Raw genomic sequence first — 25321 nt, forward strand, 5'->3', positions numbered from 1 at the left:
GTATTCGTAAATAGCGGGAAACGGCAGTAAAACAATCAAAAAAGAAACAAAAGTTGGCTGTGTTGGGAAAACGTCAGATAGCAGCGTTGGCACAAAATGAAGGCAGCAATTCGTTAACAAGCAAAATCGATCCATGAAATGTGACTGTCAAAAAATTATAAAATGGTGGCAGTATCAAAACGGCGGCTCATATCAGTATAAAGCAAAATATAAGAAAAAAACTAGTTTTCTTACAAAACAAAAACAAACAAGAAGAGAATTTTATATAGTCAAGTAGAGATAAACGCCAAAAGCAAAAAACGACGAAAAATCATCGCATCATTTGCATTGAGTAGCTCGGCACATAGGACTTAGGGACTTCGGGCGAAAGATGCTGTTTTTGCGGGCTGTTGAAGGGAGAACTGCCGCCAAGGCTGCCGCAGTCACTTGGGGTCGGTGGCATGCAGAAGTTGTGGTAGGCGCTGTGCGGGGTCGAATTGAACTGGGTCTCCGGGCTGGGGCACATGGGTGAGGTGGCTGAGAAGGGTGGGGTGACTGGGGCCAGGTAGTGGGGCTGCAGTTGGCCAGCGTAGGCGATGGTAATGGGCGACGGGACGTTTCTCCTCGCTTGCAGAGTGTTTGAAATGGACGGGAGCGCTGATTGGCTGTTATTGTTGTTGTTGTTATTGTTCAAATTGGCGTTTTGAAACATGGCGTTCGGCACCATGTCGAAGTCACTTTGTGACGCGACAAGCGATGACGCTTGGATGCTGTCCAGGTCGTCCAAGCAACCCCCAGTATTGACGTCATCAAGCAAGTTGGCGTGCTCTGACGTCATCACGTCGTCGTGACGTAACTTCTGGTCGAGCTGCATATCGTAAGCGGGGTAATACTGTTGCTGCTGTTGTTGCTGATAAGTGACGTCACTGTGCGGTTGGGGGGCCTGGGGGTGCATGTTGTGCTGTTGGGGCTGAGGTTGGGGGTGTCCCTGATCGGCGGGGGTCTCGGGGTAAAATCCGAACATTCCTGGGTTTTCGCCGCTCATTTGAGCCATTAGGTTCTGCGCGGCCACTTTGGCATCTGAATAATAAAAAAAAGTTCAAATTTCAATTTCAAAAATAATAAAGAGCAACAAATCAATCAAACTCAAAGTTTACAAATTTTTCTTATGACCAACATTACGTTTTACTTAGTTTGCATAATCTTCGTGGTTTATTTACATTATCAGCTTTTAAAATATTCTTCAAAAATTGTAGAAATGCTTGCTTTGCTTTCGAGATTTAATAATAGCTTTTAACAACTATTTTACATGAAGAACAATTTCAAAATAAATGTCCGAATGAAATTAAGATGCTTACCGCTTTCGCTGCCGCCCGAAGAATTCTTGACCATGTCGCTGAGGCACCAGATGTAGTTGTAAGCAAAACGAAGCGTCTCGATCTTCGTCAATTTGGTTTCGTCGGGGTAGGTTGGCAGAACTTGCCTGAAAAACGTAAAAATAAAGTTAATTTACTGGTTATTAAAACACCAAAATGAACAATAGGTTGGCTGTGATTTGTGGTCGAGACAAAATAGTCCCTGTTCCATGATATAAAATTATTAGGTTTCTATAAGTTTTATCGGCAAATATACTTATTTGGTTAAAATGTTTAATATATACAGAAACCCAAATTCGTTTACCAGTTTTTAACAATATAGATTTAACGGTTATCCATAATTGTAAAGTCAATTTTCTACAAAGGAGTGGCTAGTTGTTAAATATACTAACTTATCCATAATTTTTGTGTAAATTTCAAGCAAAGTAAGCCACAAATTACCTCAAATTGTCGAGTGCATCGTTGAGACCGTGCATTCGGTTTCTTTCGCGATCGTTGGCCTTGGAACGTCGAACTTTCTTCAATCGCGTGACGGTAACCGGGCTGCGGTCGCGACGCCGTTTTTTACGGTTCTTCTCGTTCTTTTCCGGGTTGCCGCAAGTCGCGTTCTCACTCTTCACGTCGTCCTGCGTCGTAAAAAAGCGAGCCGTTAAAATGTGCAACGTTCAGCTACTTTAAAGATATTCCCATAGGGCCAAATTTTTCGATAAAATTTTCGTTTTTTTTTGTAAAAAATATTCATTTAACAATTGCCGCGTTTTCAATTGCGCTTCCAAACTAAAATAAATAAATTTAAAATCAACACTTACATTGGGCGATAACGTTTCCATATCGGTGTAGTTGCCGAATCCAGCGACCAGAGAATGGTTGTCGTTAACACTGGGAGCTTCGTTTGCGTTCTGCGGGACTTGGAGTGTCCAAACCCCGCCGTCGTTGGAACAAGCGTTCGATGCCGGTCCAACGTTGGTTGCTGCTGTGGGTGCCGAGTTTAGCATTTTCAAATTATAAGACAGTGTGGTGTTTTTCGGGAAAATGTAGACAATAAAACAGTCTAAAAAAAATAAAGTAGATTTTATTATTAAAGCTGTCTAAAAAATAATTAAAAAATCGGGCGAACGAAAAATTCTAAATTAAGACTATACTGCTATACAACTGCATATATGGATATACTATAACTTAAAGCGACTAAGCCTGAATTTCAAATAGAAAAACAGCGGCATCGGATATACTAACTTTAAGTGTATAGAGCTTCATTTTAGATACAAAAAACTACAGAACGAATGCTGTCTTTGCTGCGACTTTCCTTGCAACATTAAACCCCATTCCTATTTCCCAGACGCTCACACTCTGTGTTCCTCTTTCTTTCCTTCTCCTAGCAGCCAGCTTTGCGCTGTGGGAGAAATTTAGGAGCGCGACCAATCGATGAGGCCGCTTCGGAGGGGAGGGGGCCGTTGCCCGGCCGGAACGGGCCATAAGGCGCCCTGGCCCGACCCGCGTTTCTGACTCGAATAAATCGCCCTGGTCCCCCGGGAGCAGCGCCCGCGACACGGATTTTGCATTTGCGCATTTTCTCATATTTTTTTTTTTTTTTTGGGGGGGGGGGCGTTCCTCCGTAAAACGCGAGAGTTTGGATTTTTTCAACGAGTTAGTATGAAGCTTTCTTGTTTTTTTTTAAATAAAAGTTAAAAAATAAAAGTGTATTAATAAAGTTAAACGAACAAAGTTTTTATTTTGTTCATAAAAGCGAACATTTCTTGTAGGGTTAAAAAAAAACAACTTGCGAAAAAAAGAGACTCGGCGCTTTTTGAAATCCCGACAGCCCTGCTTAAAGTTTTCTAATCGTCAATGTCTACAGTTTTCAAGCAAATAGTTGAATATTTTGTTATACCATTATCACTTTTAATGCATTCAGACTGATCTATCAACTGAACGACCTCACCCTAAAGACACTCTCCTTGCACGATATTCGCACATAATCTTACTGAAATTTTTTCACGCTGTATGCCTCATGATAAGCACAACTAGGAAAACCTCTCGGTTCCTTGCCGGCCAAATTAATCCCCGAAAACCGTTTGCAAGGTTTGCGGTCGCTGCTCGAAGCGCAAATGCACTGCCATTCGTTTCTACGCGTCGCATTTAAATCTCGCGCGGTCGGCGGCGAGAGAAAAAAGGGAGAAAGCGAGCGAGAGAGAAAAGAAAGCGATTAAAGGCCGAGTAGCGAAAGCGGTCGCGCGCCGGCCGCGAAAAAATGGGTCGTCAGATCGCTTTCCCTCTAACCTTGTCTCTGTGTCGGGCCGCCCTTGGCCTATCGGGCTCGCGAGAACAAACATTGGCAACAAAGCTATCGCATCGCGAGTTCCGATTCCGATTCTCGCCATATTCTAGACGCGCGTCTCGTTCCCAGCTCGGACTGGTTTTTACCTGTTGTGACATCACAGACGACGCGCGCGGCACGGGGTAGGAACGATGGGAACTTGGTCGTTTTTTCAGGGGGGACCTGCTCGCCGGAACCGGCTCACGCCCGGTGCAAATAAGATCGTCTGATGCGAGGGTGCGCGAAATTTGCAAACCTGTCTCGCGAATCTCGCACAAAACGTGATACTGTCTGTTATTTGTAACAAAGAACAATCTGTTCTGTTGGCTTGAAACTCTTTTCGCAAAAAATAAGAAATTTATTCATCACCTTTAGGGCAAAAACAAAGGCGTAAAACAATAAATAACTAGGAGTAAAAACATAAAGTTGTGGAGGCAAGAAAAGAATAAGGGGAAAAGCCAATCTTAGTAAATTAAATTGACTATGTCTGCAATAATGTATCGCCTAGCCTTAGAAGAAGATTTTGCGGATTAATGCTTTTTGTGTAATGCAATTTTGTTTAATTACTGCTAAAATAATCGCAATGTCAAGTTTATCTGTTAAAAGATGCCCGTTATTTGTCACCATTTTTGCGTGACATTATTTCACAACCAAGTTCAGCCGGCTAACATACACTGACATAAAGTGTCTTGGCGCAATATTGATGACGTTCAAATGCTTGCCGGGTACACCTGCCATAAGTCGGGGATACTTCTATTTATTGTGGGCAAATATTTTTCTGAAAGCATAAAGCGAAATGACAATGGTTGATTTAAAGTTAGAAAGGACATTTTTAAGTGTGAAAAAAAATATTGACCTGCAGTTTATTCAGTCCGATTCTGCTTAGGATGTTCAAATTTGCATTCCCTTATACTTTAACACGGTGGTTCTCAAAGTATGGGTCGCTCTATGGCCATTCAATCCTGCACAAACGAACTTTTTTCATTTCATTTTTTCAAATATTTTCCATTCAATCATGGCTGAATTATTGCATGATAAGCTTTTCACGTGGCTTCAAATCCGTAACCTTGATTATTGCATCATAAGTGGTTTTATGAACGTTTTGGTGGCAACCAGCTACAGTATAGCCATAGACAACTACACTTTTAGTCACCAAACAAGTCACGCTGATATTATAAAAGGAAAAATTCAGTTTCACCAATCACACTAAAATAAATAATCATTTGTTTGTAATCAATCATTGTTTCATAGAACTGTGTAGGCTACTACATCTGGTTGTCGTGTCGTTTTCTATTTCATGCATATCAGAAAAAGTACATTTGTTGATGTTTGAGGCTTGGGTCGTGAGATGCTCCTAAAACTCAGATTTGGGTCGCGCTCAAAAAAGTTTGAGAACCACTGTTTTAACCCGTGCCGCAACGTAACGTTTTCACTATATCGAAAAAAAATCCAGTGAAACATTTCCAACAATAGAAAACCAAGCAGCACAATTTAGGATTTCAAACAAACATTTTCGGTTAGTTGAAGTTAAATTACAATTCACTGCAAAGCCTAATGAACAATTATCTGAATCGAACCAAAGTGATCATTTTCCATATTAGATTTTTTTGCCTTTGCTTAGAAAAACACTTTTATCCAACAGTTTATTAAAAAAAAAGTACACTAAAAAAATCCGTTTTTTTAGGAAAAATTCTTGCATTAGCAAACTCAGCAGGGTGCAACTTTTTCGGCTTTGCTATAGTGAGGTTGGTTGAAGCCAGCTAAAGGCCACGCCGTGCTTCGTGAATCATTAATCGGGAGGCGCATTAAAAATTAACGAGGCCCGAATTTCGCATTATTTCGACGGAAAACCCGTTCCCAACGGGATTTCGTTCATTTTCGCCGCACCAGGCCAAAACAAGCCCGGATCCCGTTGCGAGAAAACTGCTGGTTCTGTTGCTGTTTTGTGCTGCTGTATACCATCGCCTATATACCATCGCGTTTTATTCAATTAGGACCCTGGAAATATAAACGTTTGAATATGCTGTTCCTGCCAGACATTGTTTCAATTGTACAATTTTTGAAAGGCAAAAGAACAAAATAGGCAAAGAAACAAATACAATTTGCTAAAAGAACAATTGTACAATTCAAATCGTTTGGTTTAATAACGTTCGCGCAAAGATTTATTTAAAGCGTTTACCTAATATCACTTGGTCCCAAAGTTTAAACCAGTGGTTCTCAACCTGTAGGTAGTAAACGTACCTCTATAATAGTGGTACGCGAGGGCATTTTACATATGCACTTAGCGCCTTTCGTATTGCGCTAAAAATGAACGCAAAAGTAATATCAATAAACTGAACAAATTTCAATTTTGTCAAATGGTATTTAACTGTTTTTTTAAGCTTCCGCACAACCGTGCTTCATCGGGTATGAGGAAGACCTATTTTCTCTATGTCACTGTAAATCGTAATCGTAAATGTGACGCTAACGCTGGGGCGAAGTGTTTTAAATTGATTTTTAGCTATGATAAACTTATGAAAGTTTTGAGAAATATGCAACTGTAAATGGTACGCGACCAACAAATTAAAAAACAACACTGCTTTAAACTGTTGAAACACTTTTGATGTCTATATCTAATCGTATCCATTAGTGTAACTAATAAAGAGGGTTCATGTTGTTTTTGTCAGAGACAACCTCACAAGGTATGATTTATATATCTAGAGGAATTGGTTTTTAAACATTTAAATTTTAACAACGATAATATCATGAGATACGTATTTTTTTTGTTTCGTTAATATAGCTTCAGGTCGCTTAAAGTTTTCATCTATACGTTCCTTAACTTTTAGAAAACTGCTTAACCAGATAAGTTTTCTGAATCATTCGAAAATGTACACATGTCAGTTAGAGAATTTGAAAGCCAACGACTATAGCTTACACAATGTGTCAAAACGTTTTCTTTAATCTAAAGACTCGCCTTTGAAACGGGAATTCTTTTCCGATTAATTGAACCGCCTAACAATGCACTTCTCGCGTTCACTATCAAACAGCAAATAAAACAATCGCCAGGCGATAATATTATGACATCACAAAGCTTCGCCGCGCGCGCTTATGCATTGTCTTTCGCGATTCGAATCCTTCCGTTTTTGATTCCGGGCTTTGATGACGCGGCGTACCTGCTCGCGCGCCGCATTGTCCTTTTCCATTGTTACGTCACGATAGCGGCGTTTGTCTAATGGACGGATTAACGCTCCATTATCGCACCGGCTTTGATGCGAACGTGATGCGGGCAAAATGCGGAATCCGAAACCTCGTTTCCGCGGACGCCATGGTTCCACGAAATGCACGTAACGTGCGATAGCATATTATGATTGACTGAAAAGCGGAAAAACGCTATCCGGTTCCGTTTTTTGGCAACTAATGGCACGTTACGCACTTTCCCGGCATATGCGCGGAATTTTTTTCCCGCCCTGTTGGAGTTTTCGGAACTGCGCCGTCGCTTTCCATGTATAATTCACGATTATTGATAAACAATTATTTATAAGCCGCGCTTTCTAATGACCAAATCGATTTTTAGCGTTTCTGCGTCGGACGCTTATATCGATTTGCACATTACGCAAATGAGTTTGCGCGGCTTTTGCCTGGATTGGCAATATTACATAAACATAGGCGGACTGCTTTGTTTCATAACTGTGTCAGGCGTTAATTAGTGGCATCCGCTGCTTTATTAAACGGCAAAAATGACTATTTAAAGCTGTTTGAGACTTTTTAGCTCTCGTGCCACAAAATTCTGACGGATTCTTAAAACTTTCTTTACTCCGTTGCGCCGCTAGCGGAAATTTGAAGCGATGGCTGAACAGAACTAATTTAATTTTGACGAAGCTCACAAATTTAACCGCCATCTTTCAATGGGTTTAAAATATATTTTGTAAATGTTCACTCGAATATTTAGGGTTTTTACCAAAGTAATGATGTGCCCCCCCCCCCGCCTCCCTTTAAAAATCTTTTTTTTAACATTTATTCAGGTTTCTTAAAAAACTAAGCGACGCAATAACTCTCGTGTTGTCCATTGAACAGTAATCACGGAGCCATCTGTAGTACTGCAATGACCTTAAACAATAAAATGCATTTTAACAAAAAATCTAAAAAAATCATGCATATTCACAGAACAATTTTTTTTTAAATTATGCATTATCACAAAACATTTTATTTTTATTTTTTAATTTACCAGGCAATGCTAAATAGTTTTAAAGAGCTGGCGAGATCGGATTTGAATCTTTGAAAACATCAGCATCATGCAAAACCATACCTTTAAATATATTTAGCGATACCACAGAAAGTTACCGCAAATTACATAAATGACTGATACATTCAATTGTAAAATCGCTCTTTCGACTTGCTACTTATTCAAAAAGACTTCATCTGGACTTAAACTAGTTTACAAATGACTAAAATTGGACTTGAGTTATTTTACAAATGACCTGAGTTGGACTTCATTTCAAAATTACTTGTTTACAACACTGGCCCACGAACACCCGTCAGTTATCGCATTTACAACAAGGCAACGCAGGTGTGCTTCGTCGATAGCTCGAGCCTAGAACTTGCACGGATATCTCGGCGTAAAATCGCCTTAACCAGTGCGCGCGTGCCAGCCACATGACCACCAAGTAATTGTTGCCTCATCAGTTGGGTTCAATCAAGCCAGGTACAGTTAAAAAGCGGGTTCACGCCAGCCAACACCTTATCGTGTTTATCAACGCGGATTAAAGCGCCGTAAATATTTGAGTCGCGATTTGCGCGATGATGTTGGCAACGAAACGTTGTAAAAGGGGTGAAAAAAAAATACCAGAACGCTTAAAACATTGAGAGACTATAGGCGCACAAAACAAGTAACCTTGGGAAACCTGAAGTTATATTGCTCGCTGCAGTGTACAAATATGCAACTAACATCTTAGCTAAGTACATACATTCAAAAAAAGTGCCCTGATAAAACGATGCATGGCCTAGTAAAAACACGAACATTTGATTACCGATAATGCGTACTGGCAAAAAATCGTCACCGGAACGGCATTTCGGATCAGTTTCACCACTGTACTGATCTCGATTTTTTCATTTAATTGCTCTTTTATTTTTGTTCGATATTTTGTTTTGTGCTAAATTGGTGAAAGTGAAAATAAAAACGAAGTGCCTGCGCCTTTTTTGAAATTTAAACCTTGGATTTCTCCTACATAGCCAATGTTTTTTTATTTGTCATTGGCCCAGCCCTGAATATTTACGTTGACAGGTATAGATAATATCACTTTCATTTTCGGCGTAAATGTAGATTCCTTTTGGAAAATGCCTGAGCCCATACATTCAGTTTAGGGCTGGAAATTTCGATATTACAGGGACACACGCAGATACACTTAAAATAGCTTATACGCTGTGGAAAGTCGTTTTTTTAAACGATTTGTTCCGTTTTTCGATTTAAAATGATGTCTTCCGAGACACTGGAAAATTCCCAAATGCCCCTTTTTTGCATATTGCGTTTTTTTACTTATATGTTTTGAACAGAATTATATATATTTTTTGTGGCTTTTTGGCATGAACCTAAATTTAGTCAAAACTTTTAGATTTAAAAGTATTTTTGCTTATCAATGTTCCCTAAAATGTTGCCCTAAAAAATAAGGACAATACCAAATATTCATGTTGCGAATCTGCCAAATAATCAATTTGCCTGATTTGTATGTTTTTTTGCTGTTACTTTCGCCGTGTATTCGTATAATTAATCAAAAGTTGAAAGCCTATTATTCATTTTTGACCTTCTGTTGAATGTTTTGATCATTTGAAATCAAAGTGGTTGAAAATGTTGCCAAGGAAAAAAAAACTTCTTTCAATGCGCTGTTTGTTTACAACAAGAATCGATAAAACGTCATGTTTTATTCCGGTTTAGAGTCACCCAATCCAATTTGCCTCCCTATGCGCACCAAATGTCAGCCCACTTTTACTTCCCGCATTTTGGCTTTTGTGCAAACACTCTAGCGAGTTCCCACGTATAAAACTCGCTTTTAATCCTGTAAATTCGAAACCGAAAACAAAACACAACAAAGAAAACATTTTCGGTTTCCTATCGAGATTAGCAAAAGCGCGGCACAAATATTCCATTGACTTCGAGTGCATTATAGGTAAGTCCCTAATTCGGAAACCGCGCAAGGCTAATCCGTACAGTTAGCGGCTGCTGATTGGCTTTAATCCCGAAATCGCGAATGTTTTCGTTTTTGCCATTGATTGCACGCGAAATCCCAAAGCTAGGAAGCGATTAGTCCATTCGCCGATTGCTTTCAATGCTGGCGCGGTCGCTTAACGGCCGAAAAAACAATTTGTGCACTCAGGCACGATTTTGCGTTGGTAGGATCATCCGTGTCGTAAGCGCGGATACGATTTGTAACGTTGTACGGAGCGCTTCGGATTCGGCGTGTAACCGTAAAGTCACGCAATGCTGGTGCCATTGTGGCGGGCGGATTTGTAAAGGCCAAGACCGTAATGGACATAGTGAGTGCGTGTGTGATCTGTATTTAGATTACATGCCGTGCACAATCATAATACAACGGCATTACACTGTAGAGCTAATCTGTAAATTCCCAGCGAAAGAAACATTTTATGGTAAAGGAAAATTGACATGGATCTTTCCCGCTTACAGAACTCAAATTTCAGTATTTGTGCCGTAACAAGAGGTCTTATTAAGCTGTATCACATATGTTTTTTATTCTGTCTCACAAAAAGTTAACTTTTTTAATTGATAATTAATTGTAGGCCTACTAAAAGTTGCAACAAAAATAGTATACAGGCTAAGTGCGGTAATCTCTGAGGTGAGCGGTTATGAAACTCGTTTTTTTAACGCGGACAGCTGAAGAATTATTTTGGTTTGCGTGGGCCAGGGTCGGCATCATAAACTGACGTCGAAAAACTAAAAGGCTTGAGAAACTGCTGTTTTTATTCCAGCAGTTGTGAAACAGAAATGGAGTCTCTTTCAAGATGGCGCCAAAGCATTTTTTAATGGAACTATTAAAACCTATATATTAGGCCTGCATCGACCCCCTTATATAACCCACGTACCCCACGTACCCCAAGTGGCACAAGCACCCCGATTTAAGACCTCCTGTCTTAGGCCAACTGAGTAATAAACTTTTTAAAAGTACCCGGTAGTCATATTATAATGTTCTCAAATAGGTTCGAACTGCGTTATGATACTCGCTTTGGATATGGAAACGTTATTAAACTCTTTCTGACAAGTTGATCAACAAATGTGCTCTTAATCTGGTCTTCCAGCTAGAAAGCAATAAACTTAAAAAAAACATGGATGAAACGACTCTTATTTGTAATCACACGATTGACCATTTACAGTTACGTTGTTAACTACAACTTTATTAAAAGCGACATAATCGATAAAATTGGTACTCTGGTTTAAACCAAATTGTAAACTGAACTGTCGACATAAAGTTTCAGCTAACCACATTGAGATAACTTCAGAGCTCTAAAATGACTTTACCCCAAAATGCTAGTTTGCCTCCGTCCCTGAAATAAGCTTAAAATGACATTTTGCTGGTCTGGTGCAACTACAGAATTAGAGCCGACATACCGCTATCAGCCTCGAAACACGAATACAGTCTTGAGTAAAGTGCGTTTACCAGGCACAAGTATACAAAAATAAGGACTATTCAAAATTAGTTTCCATAACATTAAAGGAAATTTAAATATAGCTTGCCTGCAGCTACGCTGCCAAGTTTTCTTTATTTAATCCATCCTTACGCGCTTTCTTTCTTGTCGGCCGCATGGCCTAATGGATAAGGCGTCTGACTTCGAATCAGAAGATTGAGGGTTCGAGTCCCCCTGTGGTCAAATTTTGTCAATCTCTTTTTGGCGCATTGCAAAAGAACTATTTGTTCAACGACTGGAGTTTAATGCTTCAGAGCAACATTTTCTTTACTTTAAAGGAGTTAGGACTGCGTTTTTAGTTAGTCTCACGGCGATGTAGCCTATACGCAGCAAACAAACTCTAAGCAACGTTTTCATTGAATGTTAACCCAAAGCTGTAACGTTCAGGTTTTTCAACAAATGTCGTTTAATTTGTACCCACTTCCAAGCATGTTCAATGAAATATATTGATTTATTTGTCTGTGGGCGCCGGAATAGTGTTGTTTAATAAGGCCTTAACTTAAATATTTCCTTTCTGTTACCGTTAAGCCCACAGAATTAAAAATCTACCGATGAAAATTGAAATATTTTCAAATGATCTAAAAGCGTAAAAAGTAGCTTTGTTTAACCTGTACCCCTGGTTATTCAGGAGATAATATAAAGGTATTTCATTGCAAAGTTAACATACAATTGACAACTGTTCTAAATTTGCCTTTAACACATAAAATATATGGGTTACCAGTTACCACATCAAATATTTTTGGCTAAGTGCATCCTACATAAGAGATAGACCACCTGCACCTCTGGAACAATATTTACCCTTATAAGCACTTTTTGTTGTGTGTTTTTTGTGATGTATAACTAATAAATTTTGAATAAAACACGTCATTAACTTACCACAATGTAGGGAATATTTTTTTTTAGGAAAACCGTCCGACCCATAACGAAGGATGGTGAGCGGAGGGCACCAGGACATGTACTTCTCAAACTATATTATTTTAAGTACCACAGCCTACAAATTTTTGAGATAGGCCTAAGTAAACAATAAAATTCCACGCATTTCTGAGCTAACCTTTTTCCGTTTTCTAACCGTTCGGTCGTTTTAATGCAGCAAATGACGCATAATTCATAAAGGAATAATATGTTAAATTAAAATATAATAATCTGTTAAATTAGAATATAAATGCCTTTTTTTGATCAATAAGCGATTTTATCCAATGCCCTTATTTATGTACCGCATTCGTTTAAATTAAAAGTTTTACCAATTCGAAGCGCGATTTTTTCCATTTTTTTCGTGAAACGCGATTTTTTCGCGCATTGTGCGATTAAGCTGAGTTTTCAGCCGAAGTTTGCGCACGAGTTCGTTCTCAAACAATAGGCATTTTAGGAATATTTGTGACATCGATTGGCACCTGGCGGGTGAACCTATTTCATATAACAGAATGTCCCAAAGACAGTCCCTGGAATAAAGAACTTGCGAAACATGATGGCATTAGGGATCTCCGATGCTCGATATTTAATTCCGACAACAATACCAGATAATTTAGTGAAAAAAGTAAAACCGTCCGATCAGTTAATCGATCGAGAAATTTGTGCGGCAAAGTTCGAGCCTAGCACTTGGGTCATATCGGTACGCTCTGTTTTTTATCTTTATTAAAGCTAAATAATCGAATGTTTAAAAGCAAAGGGGCAAATTTCGTCAATCTTATAGGAAATGTATCGGCATTTACAACGATTTAATTGAAAATTTGTAATACTTTAATCATTATGTTTTTTATTAACCTCGGCGCAAATCCACTATAAGGAGAATCATCATGGTTAAGTGAGAGTATGTAAGCATTTATAAAGTCATCCTTTCCAAGGCCCGTGAAATAGAAAAACATATGCGCAAACAGCGCAATAAAATTGTGCGTAAAAACAAAAAAAATATTTTATTGTATGTGGTGCTATTTTGCTATTTCGTTTGTTTAAAATAAATATTTCGGCATTTCACAGCGGGCCAGGCCGCTCTTTCTACAATTTTTCAGCAAACAGGTTTGGCAAAAAATCTGCAAGCAAAATTATTTTATTTGCAATACATATTGAACTCTGGAGCATAATGGTTGGAGGTTGTAGTAAGACGTAATAAGAATATCAAAGCCCATACAGAAGTAGGTATCATTTTGAACGTTTCGAATAACTCTTTATTTATTTTCAACATAGAGAGAAGTCACTGATGGTAAGTGTATATATAGTGCTAAGGCAGACATCAGAAAGAAGGAAACGTGGATAGAGTTTAGATTATGTATCTATCCACGTTTCCTTCTTTCTGATGTCTGCCTCAGCACTATATATACACTTACCATCAGTGACTTCTCTCTATGTTACAAATAAATAAAGAGTTATTCGAAACGTTCAAAATGATACCTACTTCTGTATGGGCTTTGATATTCTTATTACATATTGAACTCTGATAATAAAACTTGATAACACAACGTTTAATCAACTGAATAAAAATTAAATCCGAAGCGCTACTGTACAGTTTCTAATTAAACCACGAAACTTTTATGAAACTGTTGTCTATTTTAATTTTTAATGTCAACAAAGACGACAGGTTTTCTGGTTGTGGATTATAAAGCAAAAAGAGAAAGCACCAATACAAAAGCTTCAACAAGCAAACTTTTTTTGACTGTTGTGAAAAATTTAAATGAGAAGCACTCTGTACTTTTTGCGCCATTTTACTTTTTAAAGTTACTCGACTATGGTCAGTAACGTGTTACCATACCAGCAGTGCTTCACCGAAAGAAGCCTTGCTTCCAACTGGTAGAACTCAATCACGTTACTTATTTTCAACCATCAACCAAGGTCATTTATAAACACAAAAAACATATTTTTTTTAATTGACATATATATTGCCCATATATGTTATCATATACTGTATATGATTTCCAGGTTGTTACTCAGGCTGTTATCTTTACCAGCTCATCAACGCCGGTCCTTCTCCAGATCGAAAACCTTGCTCTTACTTTCCAATTATCTATCCTCCAGAAATCCCCGCTAGCCTCATTGTACACCGCATACATCAAAAGCTTAAGTAAACTTTCTACAGTTTACATAAGGCTGTGTCACAAGGCTTAATTTGTGAATAATTAGGTTTGCCTTGCGATAACCGGCGACCAGAAGAGTAGCCGAGCCTTTTTTCGCACTTTTTCCTGACTAAGTGCTTAACCCGTCGATACTCTGCCGGATAACAACTCACGGCTTGTTCACACTGGGTAAACGTTTGCCCACGCCATTTAGCAGCAATTTAAAAGGCTTTTTAATAAGACAACAGTTGTTTTGCGTTTGTAAACCGCCTAAGGACCGCCACAGGCCTCTGGAGCACGAGTGGAGATGTGTACTTTTGCCACCTCAACAAAACCTCCTTTCAAGGAGCACTAGGTTTAAAGACCCCGAGCACCGTGGCCCTTTACTGCTACATTTCCGTCATGTAACATCTGCCTTTAATGTTTGCTTTTCGATAAATCAGCAAAACGCAAGTCGAGAAGGTCAAAAGCGTCGCCTGACAGGCAGCACCGTTCCCTGTGTGTCCTGTGACTCTTGTTGGGACGCTATCCGGTTTAAAGGTGCCCCTAGGCGACTGGTTGGTCGTAAAATGCTTAATTTTTAACCCAGGATCGATTCCTTGGGCTTACGTGTGCCCTCACAAGTGCCCCGCCATGCAGCAGATGGAATGAAAGGGCCGGTATAAATTTGCCAAACGTGCATTTTGACGAGTTTTCGCCCGGAGTGTACGCAGCGCCGTCTAGCGGCACCCGAATTTGCACCTGGCCCTGGAAGAACAAAAGGATTCCATGGTCCTTTGTCACACGACGCATTCAATTTTATCAGTTTTTGATTGATTTATTTTTACCTAAAGCTGACGGCGGTAAAGTAGGATTGAAAAAAAATGTGGGGATTTTTCAAAAATATCTTAACAAAAACTGTTAAGCCTAAGTGTGAGAGTATTGTATTAATTAAGGTTTAAATCATTAACGAAAATGTACTAAATGCAGCAAATGCAATAGTAAAAACCTTTAGTAAATATGCAAATGCAAAGCACTTTTACGTCCGAACAGCGAATCTACAGTGGATAGCATTTATCATCCGCACTAAGATGTTTATGTCGCCGATGAAACTAATAAACAACATTGTGCGGACATTTGTCAGATGTTAGATTTGACTCCAAATCTATAAACTACCTTTCAAATAGATTATCTCACAAGTCAAATACTCCCAAGAACCCTGTTGTCAGTATCAGTGTTGTAAACAAGTCATTTTGAAATGACTTAAAGGTTCCAGTCATTTGTAAAACAACTTAAGTCCCAATTAAGTCATAATTATAGCAGGTCCCTTTAAAGTCCAGTTCTTTTCATAAAAAAAATAAATTTAGTCCGATTATAAGCAATTACCTCTTCTAAAAAACAACATAAACCCAACAAACAGCAAGCAAAGTGTTTCACGTGCGACACTTGTTTCACGTGCTTTGTAAATAACTCAATAGGTTGATGAGGGCTTTATGAAAACATTTATTTCAACCCAGCAAGTCATTTGAAAACCGTAACTTATCACGTCATTTACTTAAGTCATTACAACACTAAATTATGCTCTAGCTTTGCAGGCTTGAAATGTGTAGTCGCAGCGCCAAAAAATTGCTTCACTTCTGGACAAACCTGTATCTGGGCACACGTTAGCAGTAACAAAACCAGGCTACACTCATGTTTAGTTTCGTTTCTAAATTTAGAGCAACCTTAACAGCCAACGCACATGGCAATTCAACAAGGCAAACACACAAACAAACGGCCGAGTGGCAATTAAAACAATACGACAACGACACACATGGCGACGTACGCGCACGAGAGACGCGCCGCGAAATTTAATTGCGAAGTAAACATGGAATTTTACAGGTTCCGGCAGGTGCTGTACGCCAGGCTCGCAGTACGTGCTTCAGTCAGCATTCCAGAAAAGGCAACATTGCTGTTTAGATTGTCCAACAACAAACGACGCGCGCGTGTCCGCAGTCGTGTTTTTTCCTCGAGTGGACCCCTTCTGTCCGTCCCAAGGCACGCACCGATGGGCCGAACCAAATATTTGCCAAGTTGGACGCCGTTGGGAAAACAGCCACCCCTCCCCTGGTCAGCAGTTTGTCCGCTTCTGCGCCCGGTAACAATACAATGGCTGAAGCTCTGGTGATGGTGAACGCAGGAGTTGCTTAACTGTTATGCTGTGGCAGGTGACGCGAAAATTGGGCGGACGAGTATTTCGTGTTACTGTTTTTAACACGTTACCTTTCCAATAACACCAATCATTTAACAAAAATCAACTGTTTCGGACGATTTAACAAACCAGCATGCCTTTTCCTCCAATTTGTTTGCGCTTAGCGCGAATTTTATCTTTGATTTTGTACTTAGTTTGTCCCCTGTTAAGAGAATCGTTTTCATCTGGACACCGTGTAATATTTTTACCTTTTTTATGTGTCCACAGCCAAAAACGATGTGTGGACTTTATAGGACTAATATTGTTAAGTACCCAATGCGATAAGTTTCTTCTAAGGGAAACACTTTGTCTACTGAAACCAAATACGTTTCATTTTTGCGCGAATAACTTAACTTGAGGTGAATATTTGCATGTCAATTCCTTCGAGAATAGCGCGCTTTTAAGATTATTTAAATTGGGACATCGCGTTATGACGAAACTTGCAACGTCATATCTGAAATTTTGTATGCAAATATCGTTCACCCTCAACAGACCATTGAAGTTGTCTAAGCCTAAGGTACAACTATTTTTGATGATATCATACATGTGACAATACCAATGGCAATTTACTTGAATCGATAAATTAAACTAAATGGCTCTTACTAATCCTTGTTCGACAGAGCAATCAATAATAAAAAATATAAGCCTAGCACACCTTGCGATATCCCTGCAATTAAATTGTATTACACTTCTTCAATTATACGATAAACGATCCTTGTTTAAATAATTTGTACGATGTATTATAGGCTACCAAACGATATTAACCATCTGACAGTTAATATATTCTCTGTTTGTCGATAGCCAGACGCTACTATTAGTAACACGCAGTGTTGTAAACAAGTCACTTTTAAGTATTTTTGTAATATAACTTTAGTCATAGTTAAGTCATCTACAAAAAAACAAGTCAAATCTAAGTGTAAGTCGTCAGTATCCCAAGTAAAATACCAGTCCACCCGTTATTAAGCCACCTCCAAGGCGTCATTGTTTTAAAAATATTTTCCTAAACATTCACTTTTCTATCTTTTTTATATAGGAGCAAAACCTAAACTGAAAAATATTTAAAAACAAGGGAGCTATGCAGATGACGTCATAAAGTTATGTCATATAGCGTATTGTTACAAAGTTATGTCAAAACGTGAACTTCCAACGGAACATATCATTGTGACGTCATAAAAAGTGGCCTTATAAACCCACACAGTTTATTTATTTTGTTAACGATTTAGGTTGTAGAGGTGTTACTTTTATTTATCTTTTCTGTCAGTGCCGTGAGCTTCAAGAGTTGGGATCCACTGATTTATACTATAACTATAGTATTTTGCTTTGTTTCTGTTCGTAATAATGACTATGCTAAAATGATTTTGCCCATAATTTGCCTAACCTTGTGTTACCTGTTTTTAACACCTTTTAAACGCACGTGGGCGCTAGAGAACCAAACAATCTTTAATGTAAAGCCGCCAGTAAAACAGCTATAGGCCACATTTAAAATCCGTTTAAGTTTTGTACGAGGTATTTAGACGATCTAAGTAGATCTAAGTACGGGAGCGGCTGACTTTGATGACCTAACGGTCTTTCGCTGCTCCCTGGGAACCTGCTTTCCAAACAATAAACTATCTATCTATCTACGCAGGAAAGATGCGTTGAACCCTTGTCGTAACACTTTCTGCAGCCCAATGGTCGCCGCCTCCACTATTGCGTTTATAAATGACAAATATCTTCTTTGATAAAATTGCTTTATCCCCCGCTTAGAAAGGAAGTTTGACGTTCCTCAAACGACTCTATTTGCAAAAATAGCGTTTATCCAACAGATTTTGTCTCCTCAATCCCAATTGCGTGTAATTTATTGTATTCGAATTACCAAAGAAGAAAATGAATTTGTTATACTTTTTTTTTTTTTTTTTATGTATACATTTTTGCATGTTTGTAGGTATCTACTTTGCTTTTTGTTATAAAAGATAAATGGTTGCGCTAAAAAACACATGGAATCGATTTTACTGGCCGATAAGTTTGAGTTTGGTCGCTTTAGAAAACACTCGAATGGGTAAAAGCTGACTAAATTCCATGAAAAGACATATCTTTCCTAAAATTACCTGGCTTTTTATGTAACAGCTTTATTTATGGGAGGATTTCCAGTCAATTTATCTCTCATCGTACAGTCCCTTAAAAACTTAACTTCACAACCCACTTCAGTTGCCTTCACGCTTCAACGATTGTGTTATTTGCTCGGTTTTGGGAAAATCGAGGTTCTCAGAAAATTTACGGTTTTGTTTACTTAAAATTACAGTTGCGGTTGTGGAGCTGGTTTAAATGTTCACTGCTGCTGTTTTTGCGTGTTTAGTATGATTATTTGGCGCTGGTACAGAATCCTACCACAGAGTTCAAACAATTATTAAAGCAACGTACGATATTAGGGTTAGGGTGTCGGTGAGTGTTTGGGTGAGGCTATGGTGGGTCAAGACAAGTGTTATTGTTTATATTACTTAACCTACCCAAACCCAAATAATGTTCGTTGTGGTAGGATTCTAGACCAGGGCCAAAAATGCTAAATAGAGTTTCATTTCATAATATTTACATTTTTTTTCAAAAACTACTAAACAGATTTCTGAAACAAATCATCTCATTTAGATCTGCTTATTGTTTAACTATGTTATGATTCAGTGTCATACAAAGCACTAATATCCATGAGATGCAGATTTGCCACTTTGATTCGTGATTTTAATGTTACCCCACTGTGGAAAGTATGGCAAGTGCACCCGCGATTTTTTATCAACCTTTTGAAAGTGTACCCCGAACAAAATCTGGCATGCGAAAAAAAAAACGTGCACCCTTATTTATCACATCAACGTAGGTTTACAGTGCAATGTATGCATTATCACGATGCAGTTGAGAATCATAAAGTGCAACCGAGGTGTACTTTTTAGACCTTTGTTGCACCCGGTCACCTAAATTTTTTCTGCCGTCTACCCGCAAGATCTCGTCTAAATCTGCCATACTCTCTAAACTGGATGTTACCCAAAAACAAACAAACATGAATTAAAATTCATTGTAACCTGAATGCCTCAAATCAATGGCTCGTTGGACTTGTATAGTAACAGCCCTAGGGGCCGGTTTCCTACCCCAGGCTGGAAAGTAAGGCCTGAGCGGATGATTTATCCCTCCTGCATTTTCCCGCTTGGCAGTGTTTCTAGCCAGGTAAAACCAACGTAAATGCGGTCAACCGCGAAAAATTGCTCAAGCACGCAAAACTTAGTATAGTACTCCATTTTCAATTGTGCAAATTTTCAAATAACATTATAACAGCCGCGCAAATTTCCTACTATTAATTTCATCTGTGCTCGTTCAATTCCTATTTTCGTTCAATTCTTTTCCGATTGTGTTGCTAACAATATTTGGGTTAGTGTGCGAGTTTGGGTTCGGGTGGGTCAAGCATTATTCATATATTTACTCTTCCATGTTTATTTCATCCTTGTTATTTTTAATTTTGACAACTTGTTTCATAATGGTAAACAAAGTGATAGGATTCTAGACCAGCACCTAGCCCTGCCATTAAAAGCCTAAAATGTTTGATGAACATCTACTTTTTTATTTGCATATAATTATATATAAGTGGGTTTGTGTAATTCTTCACTGGCCGACCATGTTCCACCTTTAAAAGCTATTATAACGCTCTCACGTAAAAGCATTTAAAATTTTCTAATAACTTGGTTGGTACTCTGACTGCATTCTGTGGTAGATGCACAACAAGTATTTTATTATGTTTGTAGCTCTTAATTTTACACATACGCCTTAACGCTTGGTGTTTCAAACCTGAAATCTTTGCATAACGTGACTTGAAATGCTGACTTGGGTTTATACAAGATGTACATAAAAGTAAACTGTGGGCTTAACGATTATACTATGAAAAATTCATAACCAGTATAGGACAAACTGTGTATTGCTTGTACAAAAGCCACATCTTAATTTTTGTTTTTTATCTTTTTTTTGGTTTTATCTGGTTTACATACTATTTAGCTGATTTTAAAACTTCTAAAAAAGTTAATATTTATCTGACAGATATTTGTGAAAGTAGCCGTTTGTGAAAAATATAAAGATTTTCAGTATTAGCTGTGTTCAGTATTGTTTTATTCAAGTAGATGGCTAATTTGTTTAACCTTCTGTATACACTCATGAATAATTGATTTCGATTGAAAACACGTGTTTCCACTAGTGTTAAATAAGCAATGTATTGCATCCTGTTTGAAAACTGGATTACTTGATTGTTTCCTGCTGAAATTGTTGCATAAATATTCAACTATTTCCTTCAATTATTGATGAAATTTCATTTATGTATAAATATAAAATCACAGTTATTATTTATTAACCGAAACATATGTTTTGTTGATAGCTGAACATTTACTAACCTAATATTGTTTGTCTTTGCCAGTTTTTGTTGGTAACATTTGCATATTATGCCCACGTGAACAGTGTTCATTTTTCCTTAAATATAACAGCAGTATATATTAGCCAGCTAAATTATGCAGGAAAAATATCTAAGGTTAACTACTATCTTTTCAATGTTTACGCAATCTGCATGCTGCTGATTTTTCAAAAACAAAACACTACTAGCTCCCCATTCTGATTTCAATGTACGATCAACCTGGGAGCTTTTTCTTTAGGTTTTTAGGCAAATATGTTCATGCTGTATGTTGGGAGTTGACAAATTGCCAGCGCACTCAACGGCTTGACCACATAAAAAGAAAATGAGTGCAGGGCAAGGTCACGAAGGTAAGCAAAATCCTCAAACAAAGTTAAACAAAGTTTTTGATCCGTGTTTGCTTTAGTTTGTGTGCCGTGCCATGTTCAACCCACAATTGTAAGCTGTGCTGCTGCTGTTCTAGGTTGAAAAAAAGGACTAAAAATGAAACAATAGAAGCTGTACACATCTAGAGAAAGTTTAGCAATATTAGTAGGTGATAACTGGTGACTGTTTTTAAACTATACCTTTGAAATTTAATTTGTTATACTCTGTCAAGAAAGACTATTATTTGCACACACACTTGTCTTCTTGCAACATTTGTGTGTAAAAAACGTCTATTGAATATATTAGGCTTATCGCATGTCACCTACAGTATATATTGAAAAACCAAAGGGCAATAAAAAAATATTCCATATGCTTGAAAAAAATGTTGTTATCTGCAATTAACTGTTTGGGAACGTGCTGAATAGCCAACACTGGTAGTGATGGAGTTTGGCCTGCGTATGATTTATGATTCACTGCCATTTAGTGTTTTGTAACTAATCTTATTCCTGGAAAATAGTTAATTGTATATATAACTTTTAAAGCAATTCTTTTTTAATTGTTTGTTAAAATATGTGTAATCCTCAAAACAAAGTTAAATAAGATAACAAGGTTTCTAGTTATACTGACACATTTGGTCTGGAATATTGAAAGTGAACAGTTACTTTTTTGTAGTTTGATGTCTCAAGGTTGAAAAACATCGCATAAATTGTTTTGTCATAAATCTTTCTGCATTGCTGGAAATTGTTTTGCATCAACAGGCAGCAATATCTTATCAGGTTAACTGTAAAGTTGTCAAACTTTACACCATGCCCTACAAATTTTAAACTATTGACAGTTTCTAAAGTTTGTTTTACAGTTTCTCAAGTTTGTTTTAAAAAAAGTAAAACAAATATAAATGGTTTAGTGAAAAATCTGTACCACCTGACTTGTTTAACCAGAAAGTTTTGATAGAGTAATATTTTTTTACCATACAATCATTTTTGAATGCCAATGATCAGTCAAGTTCATGTTCGGAAAAAAAAAACAGTCCCCCAATCCTGACATCACGTTGTAAGTAAGGGGGCGAGTTGGAAGTAAGCGAGCCTGCCGTGTTTGCTTTTGCACTTGAGACGAGACTCGTGCGTGAGTGCGTGCGCGCTTTGTGCGCCTGGGCTCCACCTGTTCAAGTGCACAGTCAATATGGAGAGAGATGTAGAGCAAAAGGCAGTTGTTGGCTGTTCGTGCTGCTCATGTTTTTGCAGATGACTGTCATCATGTTACCTCACTTCAGCTGATATTTTACTTTTGTTGCCGAAACTGTATTGGTCGCAATTTTCCTCGAATATATTGCTCGCTACAAATTGACTAGGAAAAATAGTTTTTGAAGTTGTTCTGTTAAAGTTTAGCGAGGTAGTGTGCAATGTGGATAATAAAGTGCTTTGTTTTATCCAAGGTTTAGTTGAACACACAAGGTTGTTTAAATGGTTGTTCACTTTTCCGAAATTAATTTAAAAAGCAGCAAGTTAGTAAACAACCGACTGAGACTCGGTGACAATTGAATGTACCCTTGTCACTTCTGACTGATGAATCACTACTTCATTTTAAAGCAGTTTTGACTAGAGGCTTGAGTTTTTCTGAGAAGCTTTTCTGCCAGACAAATTTTCTCATTGGTAAGAGGGCCTTTGTACTCTGTCAATGGGCTGTCGATTGATGTTGTGCCTTTCCAATTGTCAATTGTTTGCTAAGGCTTAATTTTGGAACCTAATTGTTCGATAGTTTTTTCAAAGAGTTATTTTTGTCAAATGTGTTTCTTAAATAGGACAACAAAAAATATATCATTATTAGAATTTTACATGTAAGCCAGTTTTCCTGTTAATGCTTCAATTGTTTTCATCCCTGTTTTATGTATAAGATATATTATGGCAAGAAACATGTTTAAAAAAACATATAAGTTGCATAAAACCAATGGCTTTCAAATTTAAAAGTGCTGCAATCAGATGCGTTTCCAACATTAGAAAAAAAGTTAAAATTTCATAACCTTGAAATACATTTATTTTTTGATCAATAAATAAACTTGCTTCCAAATCTTTTGCATTTAAAAATAAATTTCCTGCAAATCCAAAATCTCACAAGAAAAATCCTTTGGCGAAAACATATCAACACCTCTCCCAGAAGCTCAAACGTCAGACAACAAAAAAACCCGTGTTTTACGACGCAGGACATTTACAGAGCAGTGGTGAGAATGACGACGGCGACAGTTTAGCCTTCGGGACGTCGTTCAGCGCTCCGCCAGTGCAGGAGGAGCTGGCCCGGCTCAAACAGAAGCTCCTGGCCAAGGAAATGGAGGTGGCCAACCTGTCGGCGCAACACCAGGCCAGCCTAAGCGACAAGAATCTGATGGAAAACAAGCTGAAACAGCTACAGGAGGAGGCAGTCATTGCTGGGACCAAGTTAACAGAGTATAAGGTAAATTTTTTTTAGATTAAAAAATACCCACTAGGCAAAGTAGTAGGTATTTTTTTTCAAATAAAAAAAGTTTTTTTTTGCTACTTAAAACAACATTTGGGTTGATTGCCAGGACCAAGTTATCCAAGTAGTAGGTAAAAAATTCAAATGAGAAAGTATTTTTACTTGAATAAAGCAAAGGCGTTGACTGTCTTAACCAAATCAACAGAGTATAAGGTAATTTTTTCACCTCTTATTAAAGTAGTTTTGTTGAATAAAGCCCAGGAATTAATTTGTTAAATATTTTCAATAAAAATGTTAAATATTTTCTATATAAAAATTTTTTCAATAAAAATTTAAATTTTGAAATAAAAAAGTGTTTTTTCACCGAATAAAGCAAAGGCACTCCTTGAACAAGTTAGCCAAGCAGTAGGTAAATTTTTCACCTCTTATTTAAACTTTAGTATTTTTTGTTAACTAAAGTTAAGGCATTGATAGCCTCGACCAAATTACCCAAGTCGTAGGTAAAATTCTTTAAATGAGAAAAGATTTTTTGTTAATTAAAGCACAGCCATTGATGGTCTGTACCAAATTTACAGTTTAAGGTAGTTTTTTGAAAATCAGAAAGTATTTTTCTAGGTTAATGTTTGTTACTTTTTTGAAGCACGGACATTGGTTGTGACATCAAGTTGACAAAGTCTAACATTATTATATTTTTTTTTTCTGTTTTTTTTTTCGGCAGTGGTGGAGGGGTAGGGGTTCTGGTTGTAGAGAATTGTAATGGTTCACTTGGCCTTTATGTGTTTAAAGCACTATTATACTTATTGAAACCAAGTAACAAAGTGTCAGATAGTTGTTGATTCATCTTTTTGTCGAATCACAGAAATTGAATATAGAAAGATTTTAGGCATATATAACAAAACTGAACTCATATTTTTTTGTGAAATTAAAACCAAACTTGGCCGAGACATGAAATTACACAATCTTCCAAATTAGTTTTATCAATAATACTGTAATTAAACTATTTATATCTATATCAATATATATATACTGTATTTTATAAATAAGAAAGCCCCTAATACTATTTAAGTCACTTTATACCTTTAAAGCATAGTGAGAATAAAAACGAATAAAAATGAAAAATATTGTAGTCCAAGAATGAATTGTTTGAACCTGCCTTGGTCGTTTACTTTTTGTACCAATTGTGTGTGTGAGTTGTTTGACTATTTGCTTGAATGAATGAATCATCATGTGTTTGATACCCAAGTCTTGTATTTTATCCTGGATAATGACCTGTTAAGTTTGTTTATCCAGTGTTTATGAATATATACTCGTTGGCACATTAAAAAGTATTTCTTTTTAGAATTTTGTTTATCATGAAACTTAAAACTAAATTAATAAACTAAAAACTATTTTTTTGTGACAAACTTTTAGGTAACATATATTTATAGACCTTTTTGCTTGGTAATTTTTATCAAAACACACCTAAAAAATAATAATGCCCATTAAGTCGTTTGCCCCATACCT

The 25321-nt window shown here is 37.5% G+C and overlaps 2 protein-coding genes and 1 non-coding gene across 3 annotated transcripts in view; 2 read left to right on the forward strand and 1 right to left on the reverse strand.

Moving 5' to 3' along the window:
- Nucleotides 1–310: 310 nt before the first annotated feature.
- Nucleotides 311–2350, reverse strand: LOC146137465 (uncharacterized). The gene is made up of 4 exons (XM_083394353.1): nucleotides 2165–2350; nucleotides 1797–1981; nucleotides 1338–1462; nucleotides 311–1059 (listed from the first exon to the last, which is right to left on the reverse strand). Exons 1-4 carry the CDS (start codon nucleotides 2348–2350, stop codon nucleotides 311–313), a joined length of 1245 nt encoding a protein of 414 aa, XP_083250479.1.
- A 9100-nt stretch (nucleotides 2351–11450) lies between these two features.
- Nucleotides 11451–11523, forward strand: Trnar-ucg (transfer RNA arginine (anticodon UCG)). Its single transcript has one exon. It is a non-coding gene; the product is annotated as a tRNA-Arg (tRNA).
- A 9291-nt stretch (nucleotides 11524–20814) lies between these two features.
- Nucleotides 20815–25321, forward strand: part of LOC146137467 (uncharacterized) — a 43707-nt gene continuing 39200 nt past the window's right edge. The window contains exons 1-2 of the mRNA XM_083393361.1: nucleotides 20815–21354; nucleotides 23568–23815. Coding sequence (XP_083249487.1) covers nucleotides 21330–21354; nucleotides 23568–23815 — 273 coding nt within the window. The 5' untranslated portion in view covers nucleotides 20815–21329. The remainder of the gene's footprint in view (nucleotides 21355–23567; nucleotides 23816–25321) is intronic.

Source organism: Ascidiella aspersa, chromosome 7 (genome assembly GCF_963924565.1).
Source record: "Ascidiella aspersa chromosome 7, kaAscAspe10.2, whole genome shotgun sequence".
Taxonomy (NCBI): Eukaryota; Metazoa; Chordata; class Ascidiacea; order Phlebobranchia; family Ascidiidae; genus Ascidiella; species Ascidiella aspersa.